The following is a 16199-nucleotide window of genomic DNA, read 5'->3' as shown; positions in this document are numbered from 1 at the left end:
CATGCCTACCTAAAGGGCTTACAGTGGCTAAATGAGATAATGTAGCATTTAGAACTTCCTGGCATACTATATATTATTTATTTGTTTCTTTTTCTGTCTGCTCCAACTGGCATGTAAACTCCAGGAAGTTAGGGATTTTTTACTGTTTTGCTCCTGCTGTTGTCACCAGTATCAAGAACAATGCCTAATAGTCACTCACAAATATGTGTTAAATGATTCGTATTGAAGTGCTTAGCACAGTGTCTTGAATTTAGTGACACTGATTTTTGGCAATAAGGACAATAACAACCATAGAAAGTTAAAATCAAGTGTTCAGGAGAACCTACGTTGCCACTCAAAGTTTTTGTTGTTTTTAATAATTGTATCTCCAAGTAATTTTAACAGTTAGTAAATATTCTTACTAACTACCTACTGAAAACGTCTTTATTTTTTTCAGTGGAGAAAAAAATTTTCATATTTTTTACTACATCTATGCTGGATTAACTGAAAAGAAGAAACTAGCCCATTACAAATTGCCTGAAAATAAACCTCCCAGGTAAGCCTGCAAGTTGTACCTCCGTAAATAATACTTTCCACTTAATTTTAGATTTTTATCCTTTCTCTCATATTTTTTTCAGGTACCTACAAAATGACCACCTCAGAACAGTACAGGACATGATACATAATAGTTTCTATAAATCTCAATATGAATTAACAGAGCAATGTTTCAAAGTCATAGGCTTTACAATGGAGGTAAGTATGAAACATACTTTGTGTCTTTTTATGGAGTATCATTTTGTCATCACACATCATAAGAGTTAGCATTTATTGAGTGATTAATATGTGCTAGGCATTGTGGTAAGTGCTTTAACAGGAATTATCCATTTAATTATTGAAACAACTTTATGAAATAGATAGAATTACAATATTTACTTTATAGATGAGGAATTAGTGGCTTTTAAGTATACTAGGATTTGGTTTTGTTCTTAATCTTTTATTGTACTTATACTTACATCCCCCACATATATACAATTTTATATAAACTCATCAATATGATCATATTACATGGTCTTTTTCAGTGTGGTCTTTTTTAATAACAGCTGCATTAAGCTATAATTCATATAACATACAATTCACCTACTTAAAGTGTATAGTTCCATGGCTTTTACTATATTCACATACTTGTGCATGCATCACCACAATTTTAGAATATTTTCATCAGTCTAAAAAGAAACCCCACACAATTTAAAAATACAATGCAATCATGATGCAAATACTAACAGCATTCTTTAAAGAGATGGAAAAACTAATCATTAACTTTATATGGAAAGGAAAGAAGCACCAGATAAGTAAAGCACTACTGAAGAAGAAGAATAAAGTAGGAGGATTTGCACTACCTGACCTCAGAACCTACTATATAGCTACTGTAGTCAAAACAGCCTGGTACTGGTACAATGACAGATACATTGACCAATGGAACAGAACTGAGAACCCAGATGTAAATCTATCCACCTACGGTCACCTGATCTTTGACAAGGGCCCAAAGTCCATCAAATGGTGCTGGCAAAACTGGATGTCCATCTGCAAGAAAATGAAACAGGACACATACCTCACACCATATCCAAAAACTAATTCAAAATGGATCAAAGACCTAAATATAAAGCCAAAAAATATAAAGTTCATAGAAGAAAAAATAGGATCAACACTAGAGACCCTAATACATGGCATTAGCAGGATACAAACCATAACTAACAACAGAAGATAAGCTAGATAACTGGGATCTTCTAAAAATTAAACACTTAGGCTCATCAAAAGACTTCACCAAAAGAGTAAAAACAGAACCCACAGACAGAGAAAAAAATTTTGTCCAGTACAAATCAAAGGTCTAATCTCTAAAATCTACAAGAAAATCCAACACCTCTACAACAAAAAGACAAATAATCCAATTAAAAAATGGCAAAGGTTGAGAAAGGAGAGGGTTGACTTGTCGTGGGGTTGTTAACCAATATCATAAAACAATATGTGTACTACTGTTTAATGAGAAACTATTTGTTCTGTAAACCTTCACCTGAAGTACAATTTAAAAAAAAAAAAAATGGGCAAGGGAAATGAACAGACACTTCACCAAAGAAGACATTCAAACAGCCAACAGACACATAAGGAAATGCTCATGATCACTAGCCATTAGAGAAATGCAAATCAAAACCACAATGAGACACCATCTCACCCCAGAATTACTGGCACAAATTTTTAAAAACTGCAAATAACAAATGTTGGAGAGACTGTGGGGAGATTGGAACTCTTATGCACTGCTGGTGGGAATGCAAAATGATACAACCATTTTGGAAAATGATATGGCACTTCCTTAGAAAACTAGAAATAGAAATACCATATGATCCAGCAATCCCACTCCTAGGAATAAATCCTAGAGAAATAAGAGCCATCACATGAATAGACATATGCACACCCATGTTCAATGCAGCATTGTTCACAATACAAAAAGATGGAAATGACCTAGATGCCCATCAACAGATGAATAAACAAACTATGGTACATACGCACAATGGAGTATTATGCAACGATAAAAACAGTGATGAATCTGTGAAGCACCTCATAACATGAATGAATCTGGAGGGCATTATGCTGAGTGAAATAAGTCAATCACAAAAGAACAAATATTGTATGAGACCACTACTGTAAAAACTCATGAAAAGCCTTGCACACAAAAAGAAACAATCTTTGGTGGTTACAAGGGAGGGGAGGCAGGGAACGCTAAATAGACAATATATAAGTGGTAACTTTGGTGAAGGGGAAGACAGTACACAATACTGGGGAAGCCAGCACAACTTGTACAGGGCAAGGTCTTGGAAGCTCCATAGACGCATCCAAACTCCTTTAGGGACTGAATTGCTGGGCAGAGGGCTGTGGGGACCATGGTCTCGGGGAATATCTAGCTCAATTGACATAACACAGTTTATAAAGACAATGTTCTACATTCTGCCTTGGTGAGTAGTGTCCGGGGTCTTAAAAGTCTGTGAGCAGCCATCTAAGATACTCCCCTGGTCTCACCGCTTCAGGAGCAAGGGAGAACGAAGGAAACAAGATACAAGGGAAAGACTAGTCCAAAGGACTAAAGGACCACAACTACCACGGCCTCCACCAGACTTGAGTCCAGTACAACTAGATGGTGCCTGGCTACCACCACTGACTGCTCTGACAGGGGTCACAATAGAAGGTCCTGGACAGAGCTGGAGAAAAATGTAGAAAAAAATTGTAACTCACAAAAAAAGACCAGACTTACTGGCCTGACAGAGACTGGAGAAACCCCGAGAGTATGGCCCTATGGCCCCCGGACACCCTTTTAGGTCAGTAATAATGTCACTCCCGAGGTTCACGCTTCAGCCAAAGATTAGACAGGCCCATAAAACAAAACGAGACTAAAGGGGCACAATAGACCAGGGACAAGGACTAGAAGGCTGGAGGGAACAGGAAAGCTGGTAATAGGGAACCCAAGGTTGAGAAGGGAGAGTATTGACATATCATGGGGTTGTTAACCAATGTCACAAAACAATATGTATACTAACTGTTTAAGGGAGAGTGTTGACATGTCGTGGAGTTGTTAACCAATGTCATAAAACAATATGTGTACTAACTGTTTAATGACAAACTAGTTTGTTCTGTAAACTTCATCTAAAGTACAATAAAATTTTTTTTAAACACCCAGTGTAGTTAATCAATAATCTGTTCTGTCTCCAAAGATGTGTCTATTCTGGACATTTTGTACAAATAAAATCGTATAAAATGTGATCCCTGGCTTCTTTCACTTTGCATAATATTCTTAAGGTTCATCCATACAGTATCTTGTATCAGTACTTCATTCTTTTTATGGCTGAATAATATCCCATTGTATGGATATACCACATTTTATTTATCCAATTGTCCATTGATGGGAATTTAGGTTGTTTCTACCTTTTTGCTATTATGTATAATGCTGCTATAGGCAATCATTACAAGTTTCTTTTGTGTGTACATATGTTTTCATTATTCTTGACTTTATACCTAGCAATGGAATTGCTGGGTCATATGGTAACTCTGTTTAACCATTTGAGGAACTATTGTTTCCAAAGCGACTGGACCATTTTACATTCGCATCAGCAGTGTATGAGGGTTTCAGTTTCTCCACTTGCTTGCCAACACTTGTTATCCGACTTGTTGATACTAGCCACTCGTGAGTGTGAAGTGATACCTCACTGTGGATTTTATTTGCATTTCTCTGATAATTAGTGATGTTGAACATCTTTGTATGTGCTTATTGACCATTTGTATACCTGCTTTGAAGAAATGCCTGTTCAAATCCTTTGTCTATTTTTCAGTTGGGTTACTTATCTCTTTATTATTAAGTTGTAAGAGTTCTTTAAATATTCTAAATACAAGTCCCTCGCCAAATATAAGATTTGCAAATATTTTCTCCCATTCTTTGTGTTGTCCTTTCACTTTCTTGATGGTATCCTTTGAAGCACAAACATTTTTAATTTTTATGAAGTCCAATTTATTTTTTTTCTTTGGTTGCTTGTGTTGTTGGTGTCATATCCAAGAATCGTTTGCCAAATCCAATGTCATGAAAATTTACCCCTATGTTTTCTCCTGAGAATTTTATAGTTTTAGCTATTATATATAGGTTAGTGATCCATTTTGAGTTAATTTTTATATATGGTATGAGGTAGGGCTCCAACTTCATTCTTTTACATGCAGATATTCAGTTGTCCAAGCACCAGTTGTTAAAAAGGTTATTCTTTTCCCATTTAATGCTCTTGGTACCCTTGTCAAAAATTAATTGAGCACAGGTGAGTGAGTTTATTTCTAGACTTTCAATTCTATCCCATTCATCTATATGTCTACCCTCATGACAGTACCACACTGTCTTGATATCTGTGGCTTTGTATTAAGTTTGAAATATCGAAGTGTGAGTCTTCCAACTTTATTCTTCTTTTTCAAGATTATTTTTATTTTTTGATTTTTGAAGATTATCTTTCCATATGGATTTTAGGATCAGCTTGTAAATTTCTAGTGCAGTCTTTCTAAAAACTTCTTTTTTGTTCAGTTCTCTCTTATGTATCTTACCCCTCTTCCATCCATATTTGCTCCTTTTCCCTTTCTCCAACTACTGGATGTTAACAACTCAGTATATAATCCAAAATTACATATCTATATCCCTGCTTGTAGACACACACACACACACGCAAATATGTACATATATCTGTATTCATTGGTCATTGTTTTATAAAATGGAATCATATTATACACAGTTTTTATATCTTTCTTTCCACTCATAAATGCCTTATGAAAACTTCTGCAAATCACCTCATTTAACACTAAGTCAGCCCTCTTAAAGGCACCATATTATCACACTGTTTTTCCTGCAGTAGTTTGTTTATATCTTACATTATGTTGATAGAGTTCTTTTTGTTTATTATTGTGCTTTAGGTGAAAGTTTACGAAACAAATTAGTTTCTCATTAAACAATTTATACACAAATTGTTTTGTTACATTGATGGCAATGTGACAACATTCTCCCCTTTTCTCCTCCAAGTTCCCTGTTTCCATACGTCCCATTTTCCTATCGCTTCTTTCCTTCTCATCCTTGCTTTTGGGCAGGAGTTGCCCATTTGGTCTCATTTACATGATGGACTGAGAAGCACTTTCCTCATTTGTGTTATTGTTTGTTTTATAGACCTGTGTAATCTTTGGCTGAAGGGTGAACTTAGGGAGTGACTTCAGTTCTGAGTTACAGGGGGCCATAAAACCTATTTTACTAAAATTAGTATTGTCACCCCTGCTCTTTTTGGTACTGTTACTTGACATATTTTTTCCATCTTTTGATTCCTAATATATTTATGTCTTTTCATCTAAAGTGTGTCTCTTGTAGATGGCATATTGATAAGTCAAGTTTTTTACCCATTCTGCCACTCTCTGACTCTTTATGGGTGCATTTAAGCCATTTGCATTCAGTGTGATTATTGATAGCTGTGAGTTTGTTGTTGTTGCTAGGTGAGCAATTGATGATATGTTCCTCAGTTGGCCCTTGGCCTTGTTCTGACTGATGATATTGAGCTATTCTATCATCTCTTTCCACTGATGTAGTCTATTTGATTCCTGTATATTCCATCTGGCAAGGTCCACGTGTGTAGTCGCCATTTATGTTTTGGAAAAAAGGCATTTACAGTGAAGAAGTGGGTCTTGCAAAATTCTGTCATGTGATCTCTGGCATCATTTCTATCACCAAGGACATATTTTTCATCTACCAATGCTTCTTATTTGTTTCCAACTTTTGGGTTCCAATCACCAGTAATTATCAATGTGTCCTGACTGCATGTTTGATTAATTTCAGACTGCAGAAATTGGTAAAAATCTTCAATTTCTTCATCTTTGGCCTTAGTGATAGGTGCATAAATCTGAATAATAGTTGTATTAACTGGTCTTCCTTCTAGGCATGTGGATATTATCCTATTACTGATAGCGTTGTACTTCAGGATGAAAGTTGAAGTGTTCTTTTTGATGATAACTTGAAGTGTTCTTTTTGACCAGAAGAAAGGAAATAATAAAGATTAAAGCAGACATAAATGAAAGAGAACAGAAAAACAACAGAAAGAATCAACAAGATGAAAGCTTGGTTTTTCAAAAGCATCAACACAGTTGAAAAACTATTGACCAGACTGACAAAAGAAAAGCAAGAAATGAAGCAAATAACCGGGATAAGAAATGAGATGGGTGTTATCACAATAGAATCAATTGACATAAAAAAGGATCATAAAAGAATATTATGAAAAATTGTACTCAACAAATTTGAAAACCTAGAGGAAATGGGCAGATATCTAGAAACACACTACCTACCTAAACTAACAGCAACTGAGGTAGAAAAACTAAACAGACCCCTAACAAAAGGAGAGATTGAAAATTAAAAAAAAAAAAAATTCTCAGCAACAACAACAAAAAAGCCCTACCTTGCCCAGTTGGCTTCACTGGAGAATTCTATTAAACATTCATAGAAGAGCTCACACCAGTACTACTCAAATTATTTCAGAGCATAGAAAAGGAAGGAATACTCCCAAATTCATTCTATGAAGCCAACATAACCCTGATACCAAACCCTGGCAAAGACACCACAAAAAAAGAGAATTACAGACAAATATCCCTCATGAATATAGACACAAAAATTCTTAAAAAATCCTAGCCAATAGAACTCAACAGCATATCAAAAAATTAATACATCATGACCAAGTAGGATTCATACCAGGTATGCAAGGATGGTTCAACATTAGAAAATCTATCAAAGTAATCCACCACATAAATAAAACAAGAGAAAAGAACCAAATGATCTTATCAATTGATGCAGAAAAGGCAAATGACAAAATGCAAAACCCATTCCTGATAAAAACTCTCAATAGAAATAGAAGGGAAATACCTCGATATAATAAAAGGCATTTATACAAAACCAACAGCCAATGTTATTCCCAACAAAGAGAGACTGAAAGCATTCCCCTTGAGAATGGGAACCAGACAAGGATGCCCTTTATCACTACTGTTATTCAACATTGTGCTGGAAGTCCAGCTATAGCAATAAGGCAAAAAATAAATAAATAAAGGGCATCCAAATTGGTAAGGAAGAGGTAAAACTATCCCTATTTGTAAATATGATCCTATACTTTGCTCCAGTGGGGATGGGACGAATAGATGTATCTTCGATGGCCACTCGCAAGTTTTTAAGACTGCAGCCAGTACTCACCAAAGTAGGATATAGAACATTTTCTTTATGAACTATGTTATCCCAATTGACCTAGATGTACCCTGAGACCATGGTCCTCAGCCCACAGCCCCAGCAACTTGGTACCTCAAAGTGTTACGATGTGTCTAGGAAGCTTCTGTCAGGAAAGGTGTGCATCAGTGTTGTATCCTTTCACCATACTTATTCAATCTGTATTCTGAGCAAATAATCTGAGAAGCTGGACTATATGAAGAAGAATGAAGCATCAGGATTGGAGGAAGACTCATTAGCAACCTGCGTTAAGCATGTGACACAACCTTGCTTGCTGAAAGTGAAGAGGACTTGAAGCACTTTGTGATGAAGATCAAAGACCACAGCCTTTGGTCTGGATTACACCTCAAGATAAAGAAAACAAAAATCCTCACAACTGGACCAATAAGCAACATCATGATAAACAGAGAAAAGGTTGAAGTTGTCAAGGATTTCATTTTACTTGGATCCACAATCAACACCCATGGAAGCAGCAAACAAGAAATCAAATGACATACTGCATTAGGCAAATCTGCTGCAAAATACCTCTTTCAAGTATTGAAAAGCAAAGATGTCACCTTTAAGACTAAGGTGCACCTGACCCAAGTCATGGTGTTTTCAGTTGCCTCATGTGCATGCAAAAGTAGACAATGAATAAGAAAGACCAAAGAAGAATTGATGTCTTTGAATTATGGTGTTGACAAAGAATATTGACTATACCATGGATTGCCAAAAGAATGAACAAATCTATCTTGGAAGAAATGTGGCAAGAATGTTCCTTAGAAGCAAGGATGGCATGACTATGTCTCACATACTTTGGACATGTTATCAGGAGGGACCAATCCCTAGAGAAGGACATCATGCTTAGTAAAGTGGAGGGTCAGCAAAAAAGAGGAAGACCCTCAATGAGAAGAATTGAAACAGTGGCTGCAACAATGGGCTCAAGCATAACAATGATTGTGAGGATGGCTCAGGACCAGGCAGTATTTCCTTCTGTTGTACATAGGGTTGCTATGAGTTGGAACAGACTCCACAGCACCTAACAACAACAGGAAGCTTCTCTGGCTTTGCCTTGGTCAAGTTGTGCTGACTTGCCCTATATTGTGTGTTGTCTTTCCCTTCACCAAAGTTGACACTTGTCTACGGTCTAGTTAGTGGTTTCCTCTCTCCATCCCTCTCCCTCAAAGGTTGTTCTTTTCTGTGTGTAAACCTTTCTTGAGGTTTTGTAATAGTAGTCTCATGCAATGCTTATCCTTTTGTGATTGACTTATTTCACTCAGCATAATGCCCTCCAGATTCATCTCTGTTGTGAGATATTTCACAGATTCATCATTGTTCTTTGTTGTTGCATAGTATTCCATTGTGTGTATGTACCATAATTTGTTTTTCCATTAATCTATTGATGGGCACTTAGGTTGTTTCAATTTTTTTGCTATTTTGAATAATTATGCAATGAACATGGGTGTGCATATGTCTATTCATGTGATGGCTCTTATTTATCTAGGATATATTCCTAGGAGTGGGATTGCTGGATATGTTATTTCTATTTCTAGCTGTTAAATGATATGACATACTGTTTTCCATATAATGTACCATTTTACATTCCCACCAGCATTGTATAAGAGTTCCAGTCTCCCCACAACCTATCTAACATTTGTTATTTTCTGGGTGTTTTTTTTTTTTATTTATTTATTAGTGCCAGGAAAGTTGGAGTGAGATGGTATCTCACTGTAGTTTTGATTTGCATTTCTTTAATGGCTAGTGATCAGGAGCATTTCCTCATGTGTCTGTTAGCTACCTGAGTGTCTTCTTTGGTGAAGTGTGTGTTCATATTCTTTGCCCGTTTTTTAGTTGGATTTTTGTTGTTGAGGTGTTGAAGTATTCTATAGATTTTAGAGATTAGACCTTTGTTGGATATGTTGTAGTCAAAATTTTTTTCCCAGTCTGTAGGTTCTCTTTTTACTCTTTTGGTGAAGTCTTTTGATGAACGTGTTTCATTTTTAGGAGGTCCCATTTATCTAGTTCATCTTCTGCTATGTGTTCATTTTTAGTTATGTTTGGTATTCTATTTATGCCATATATAAGGGCCCCTAGCATTATCCCTATTTTTTTCTTCCATGATCTTTATCAGTTTAAGTTTTATATTTAGGTTTTTGATCCACTGTGAGTTTTTTGTGTATGGTGTGAGGTATGGATCCTGTTTCATTTTTTTTACAGATGAACATCCAGTTTTGCCAGCACCATTTGTTAAAAAGACCACCTTTTCCCCATTTAATGGACTTTGGTCCTGTGTCAAAGATCAGCTGACCATAGGTGTGTGGATTTACATCTGAGTTCTCGATTCTGTTCTATTGGTCTATGTGTCTGTCATTGTACCAGTACCAGGCTGTTTTGACTACCGTGACTGTATAGGAGGTTCTGAAATCAGATAGTGTGAGGCTTCCTACTTTGTTTTTTTTTTTTTTCCTTCTATAATGCCTTGCTTATACTTTCCATATAAGATTGATGATTTAATTTTCCATCTCATTGAAGAATACTGTTGGTATTTGGAGCAGGATTGCATTACATCTGTAAATTGCTTTGGGTAGAATTGACATTTTCACAGTGTTGAGCCTTCCTATCCATGAGCATGGTATGTTTTTTCCATTTATGTAGATCTCTTTTGGTTTCTTGCACTAGTGTTTTGTAGTTTTCTTAGTGTAGGTCTTTTATGTCCCTGGTTAGATTTATTTTAACTTTTATCTTTTTAGGAGCTGTTATAAATGGTATTATTTTCCTGATTTCCTTTTTAAAATTCTCTTTGTTGGTGTGTAGGAATCCAACTGATTTTTGTATGTTAATTTTGTAACCTGCTACTCTGCTGAATCTTTCTATTAGTTCCAGTAGTTTTCTTGTGGGATCTTTTGGGTTCTCCATGTATAGGATATTATTATCTGCAAATAGGGATAGTTTTGCTTCTTCTTTTCCAATTTGGATGCCTTTTATTTCTTTTTCTTGCCTTATTGTTCTTGCTAGGACTTCCAGCACAATATTAAATAGGAATGATGATGTAGGGCATCCTTGTCTTGTACCTGATCTTAGGGGGAATGCTTTCAGCCTCTCTCCTTTGAGAATGATGCTGGCTGTTGGTTTTGTATAGATGCCCTTTATTATGTTGATGAAGTTCCCTTCTATTACTATTGTATTGAGTGTTTTTATCAGGAATGGATGTTGGACTTTTCTGCATCAACTGAAATGCTCACGTGATTCTTTTCTTTTGTTCTATTTATGTGGTGGAGTATATTGATTATTTTTCTAAAGTTGAACTATCCTTGCATACCTGGTATGAATCCCGATATTCTATTGGCTAGAATTTGTTGAGAATGTTTGCAACTATATTCCTGAGAGATACTGGTTTGTAATTTTCTTATTTTATGGTATTTTTGCCTGGCTTTGGTATCAGGGTTGTGCTGTCTTCAGAGAATGAATTTGGGAGTATTCCTTCCTTTTCTACGTTCTGAAATGGTTTAAGTAGTACTGGTGTGAGCTCTTGTCTAAATGTTTGCTAGAATTCTCCAGTGAAGCCACTGGGCCAGGGCTTTTTTTGTTGCTGTTGGGACTTTTTTATTACCTCTTTAATCTCTTCTCTTGTCATGATTCTGTTTGCATTTTCTATCTCAGTTTGTGTTACTTTAAGTAGGTAGTGTGTTTCTAAAAATCTGTGCATTTGTTTGAAATTTTTCATAGTATTTTGTTATGATTCTTTGTAGTTTACTTGGCTCTGTTGTAATGTCCATCATCTCATTTCTTATTTGCTTTATTTGCTTCCTGTCCTGTTTCTGTTTTTTTTTTTTTTGTTAGTTTCACCAGTGGTTTGTCAATTTTGTTGATCTTTTCAAAGAACCAAGTTTTGGTCTTGTTGATTCTTTCTATTGTTTTTCTGTTCTCTATTTCATTTATTTCTGCTCTAATATTTGTTATTTCCTTTCTTCTGGTGACTGTGGGCTACTTTGACTGCTCTTTTTCTACTTGTTTGAGTTGCAGGGCTAAAGTTTTTATTTTGGCCTGTTGTTTTTGGACGTGTACATTTACTGCTATAAATTGACCTCTGAGTCAATTGGTATGATGTGTTTTCATTCCCATTGGATTGTATGAATTTTTTTATTCCCTGTTTGATTTCTTCTAACACCCAGTTGCTTTTAAGCAAAGTGTTATTTAGTTTACATGTGTTGATTTTTTTCCTTGATCTTATTGATATTGATTTCTACTTTTATGGCATTGTGATCAGATAAAATGCTTTGTATTATTTTGGTATTTTTTATTTTATTGAGGTTGTTTTGTGGCCTAATATGTGGTCTGTCCTGAAGACTGTTCCATGTGCATTGGAAAAGAATGTTTACTTTGTTGCTGTTGGGTGGAGTGTTCTACATATGTCTTGAGGACAAGTTCATTGATTTTGGCCTGTAGATTTTCTGGATCTTTTTTGAGTCTCTTTTTAGATGTTCTGTCCTTTTCCAAGAGCAGTGTGTTGAAGTTTCCTACTATTATTGTGGAACTGTCTTTTCAGTGCTGCTGGAGTTTATTTTATGTAATTTGGAGTTCTGTCACTGAATGTGGAGATATTTACTAAGGTTATGTCTTCCTTTTTTTTACTAAGGTTATGTCCTTTGTTTTTTTGTGGTCAATTTTGTCTTAAAGTCTATTTTATTTGAAATTAGTATTACTAATTAGTATTAGTATCCTGTTCTTTTTTGGCTACTGTTTGCTTGATATATTTTCTTCCATCCTTTGATTTTTAATATATTTATGTCTTTGTGTCTAAGGAGTGTTTCTTGTAGACAGCATATTGATGGATTGTGCTTTTTTATCTATTATACCACTTTCTGTCTCTTTTCAGGTGCCTTTAAGCCATTTACAGTCAGTGTGATTATTGATAGGTATGAGTTTATTGCTGTCATATTGTTGTGCTTTTTTTGTGGTGCTGATGTTTCCTTTTTTCCTGTTACTTTCCTGTGGTGAGTTCCTTTTGCTTGTGAATTCTCTTTTCTTTTGCTATAGGTTTAGTGTTTACTTAGTCTTTGTTTTTTTCTTCTTTTTAATTTTGATGAATAGGTTTATTAATTTTTTGTGGTTACCTTGAAATTTACCCTTATCTTCCAAAGTTTGAACCAGTCTTTTATTACTTGATATTGCCTTGGCTTCCTCTCCATTTGAAAGTTTTATACTTTCATCGTTTATTCCTGCTTTTATTGTCTTGACATTGTCGTCATTTATAGATTGATGTCTCTGTTTCCCTGTTTTAAGTCTTTTAGCTTTGTTTTATTGTTGAGATTTCTTTACCTATGTTGTTATCTGGCTGATGTTGTTCTGTGTCCTATACTCAGGTTGTTGTCTAATGTTGCTGGTTCTCTAACCAAAAGACTCCCTTTAATATTTCTTGTACGTTAGGTTTGGTTTTTATGAATTCCCTTAATTTCTGTTTGTCTGGAGATGTCCTAATTTATCCATTGTATTTGAGAGAGAGTTTTACAGGATATATTAATCTCTATTGGCAGTTTGTTTTTTCTTTTTCTTTCAAGGGTCTACATGTGTCATTCCATTTCCTTCTTGCCTACATAGTTTCCATCAAGTAATCAGAGCTTAGTCTTATTGTTTCCCCTTTGTGACTTTTCATTTGTCTTGAGCTGCTCTCAGGATTCTTTCTTCGTCTTTGGTTTTGTCAAGGATGATTATGATATGTCTTGGTGACTTCCTTTTGGGGTCTATCCTGTGTGGGGTTCTTTGATTTTTTTGGATGGTCAGCTTTTCATCTTTCATAATATTTGGAAAGTTTTATTCCAGCAAATCTTCAACAATTTTATCTGTATTTGCCATTTTCTCCTCCTGTTCTGGAACTCCAATCATGCACAAATTTTTACTCTTGATTATGTCGCATATAATTTTTAGGTTTTCTTCATTCTTTTCTTTGATTTTTCCTCAAACAAAGTGGTGTCCATGGATTTGTCTTAAATCTTGATGATTCTCTCTTCCATTATTTCAAATTTGGTCCTAAAACATTCTATTGAGTTGTCCATTTCTGAAATTTTGTTGTTTAACCTCTGGGCTTCTAGTTGCTGTTTTTGTATGATTTCTAATTGTTTATTTATTTTTACATTTTGTTCTTGTATTATTTTCCTGAATTCTTCTATTGTTTGTCTGTGTTTTCCTTGATTTTGGGTATGTGTTCCATGATTTTGTCTATTTTTTCTTTTGTTTTGTCTATGCTTTCCTTGATCTGTTTTCTAACCTCTTGGAGAGCTCTAAATAATAGTCTTTTGAATTTCATATCAGATATTTCCACTGCCTTTTCTCCTACTGGAAGGTTATCGAATTTTTTGTTTGGGTCACTTGCTGGAGCCATTTTGTCTTGCTTTTTTATATGTTTTGTTAGTGACTGCTGTCTCTGAAACATTATGCTATTGTTTTGCTTATTCTATGTTTGTTCGTTTCATCCTGCTTTTTTGTTTTGTTCTAATATGTCATGGTGGGTGGGCCAGTATTTGCTGCTTGCTCATCTGTTGGCATGATAGCTCTCATCACCTTGTCCAGGTGGGCAAGGCAGCAGCAGGTAGATCGAGCACTGTTTTCTGTTCACTGGTTTGGCGAGGTGGCTTACAGTGAACTGGGCAGTTGCTGTGCACCTCCTGATGTTGATTCAGTAGTGTGGGAGAGTTCTCTGTTTTCCATCAGTTTCTTCTTCCATTTGGTGTTTTGTCTAGTTCTTTACCCCTTCATTTGATGCTTAGGGTTTCAGAATTGACATTTGTATCTTTTTTACTTATTTTTTTGGGTATTTGCTGCAGAGGGACAGCACAATGCATCTGTCTAGGAGGTCATGTTGACTCCACTTCTCTCTTTTTTATTTTTTGGTTTTTAAAATTTTTATAACAAAGGATGTTGCTTAATAGGGATTCCTTTCAATTTGGTCAGTCTCCTTTTACAGATGCTTGCAGTCTCTGCTCTTAGCAAAGTTTAATGCTTTGCTGGTTCTGTGATTCAGATCCTGTGATAAAGGAAGACTTTACTCTGGATGTGAATCAGGCTTTTAGGTGAACTCTTTCTGGAAAATAATGTGCAATTTGTTGAACTCATTTCATTGTCATGAATGATGTTCAGCAGGTTTAAACAGCTCATGTGTCTGCTAAAAAATTAACTGAGATTCCTTGGGCTTTCAAATCTCTACTAAAAGCTTAAGTTAAAAACAAAGAAACAAACGTAATTCTCCCTAAGTTTAGAAAATTTGAACAGCAAGATATAAGCTGTAGAGATGCTGAAAGAAGTACAGCTTTTGCAAAAATCATTCACATCATGTGAAGTGAAGTTATTGAATCTAATCATTTTGTAGTCAGTCAATTTTGAAGGCATTGTTGACTACATTCTGTAATGGAAGATTGTCAACAACAATGAGAATGGATGATCAATTTGCTTGCCAGAAAGTTACCTTTCTAGAGACATAAGTGTTCTTGACATAGAGAAAAGTTTGTTGCTAATTAAATAGAATTTCTCCAAATATGGAACTTCTGCTGTTTTCAATTCTGATGATAGGTATTCTCCATTGAAATGGGATCATACGACACACACTTTTTTATGTCTTTTTTTTTTAAATCAGCAATACCTTATGAAAACTCCTTCAAATCACCAAGTTTAGCACTAAGTCATCCCACTTAAAGTCACCATAATATTACATGGTATTACCTGCAGAAGTTTGTTTATATTTTATATTATGTTGATAGATTTCTTAATATTTATGTATGCTTACATTCTTAGAGTTAAACCCTATGTAGTAATTAAACCCTATAAGCCTTCTCTTTGAAAGCTTTCAATTCCACCTTGAGTATTCCTGCTGCAGGCCTGTGAGAGAATATTCTCAAGACCTTGCCCTGGGAGTAAAGTGTCATCTCAGACAACTAAGTGGGGTTGGAGAAGAAAGGCAGGCAGATAAATAGTTTTTCCTTTGATTTGAAATTGGGATCCTACTTTACAGGAAAGTTTTAGCTAAATCTAGGGTAATCTTCGTCCATCAAAATGCTAGAGATCTACAGTAACATCTCTCCAAAGCTAACACTACAATCCAAAAAAGCCTTGACAGAATACATAGATGCAGATGAAATTCTAGTTATTTAGTTGAGAACAATCTTTTTTTTTTTTTTATTGTACTTCAGGTGAAGGTTTACAGAACAAATAGTTTCTCATTAAACAGTAGTACATATATTGCTTTATGAAATTGGTTAACAACCCCACGACATGTCAACCTTCTCCCTTCTCGACTTTTTTTTTTGGTATGATGTGTTTTCATTCTTGTTTGATTCTAGGAATTTTTTGATTCCATCTCTGATTCCTTCTATTACCCAGTGGTTTGTAAGCTGGGTGTTATTCAGTTTCCATATAATTGATTTTTTTTTCCTTGCTC

At 35.3% G+C, this 16199-nt stretch overlaps 1 protein-coding gene across 1 annotated transcript in view; it reads left to right on the top strand.

Moving 5' to 3' along the window:
* Window positions 1-16199, top strand: part of MYO3A (myosin IIIA) — a 299063-nt gene that overhangs the window by 154060 nt on the left and 128804 nt on the right. Inside the window, exons 14-15 of the mRNA XM_004380568.1 lie at window positions 437-535; window positions 618-732. Of these exons, the coding sequence (XP_004380625.1) occupies window positions 437-535; window positions 618-732 (214 nt within the window). The remainder of the gene's footprint in view (window positions 1-436; window positions 536-617; window positions 733-16199) is intronic.

Source organism: Trichechus manatus, unplaced genomic scaffold, assembly GCF_000243295.1.
Source record: "Trichechus manatus latirostris isolate Lorelei unplaced genomic scaffold, TriManLat1.0 scaffold00075, whole genome shotgun sequence".
In the NCBI taxonomy this organism is placed as follows: domain Eukaryota; kingdom Metazoa; phylum Chordata; class Mammalia; order Sirenia; family Trichechidae; genus Trichechus; species Trichechus manatus.
The sequence above is the reverse complement of the archived record's forward strand: the minus strand, read 5'-3'. Positions and strand labels throughout refer to the sequence as shown.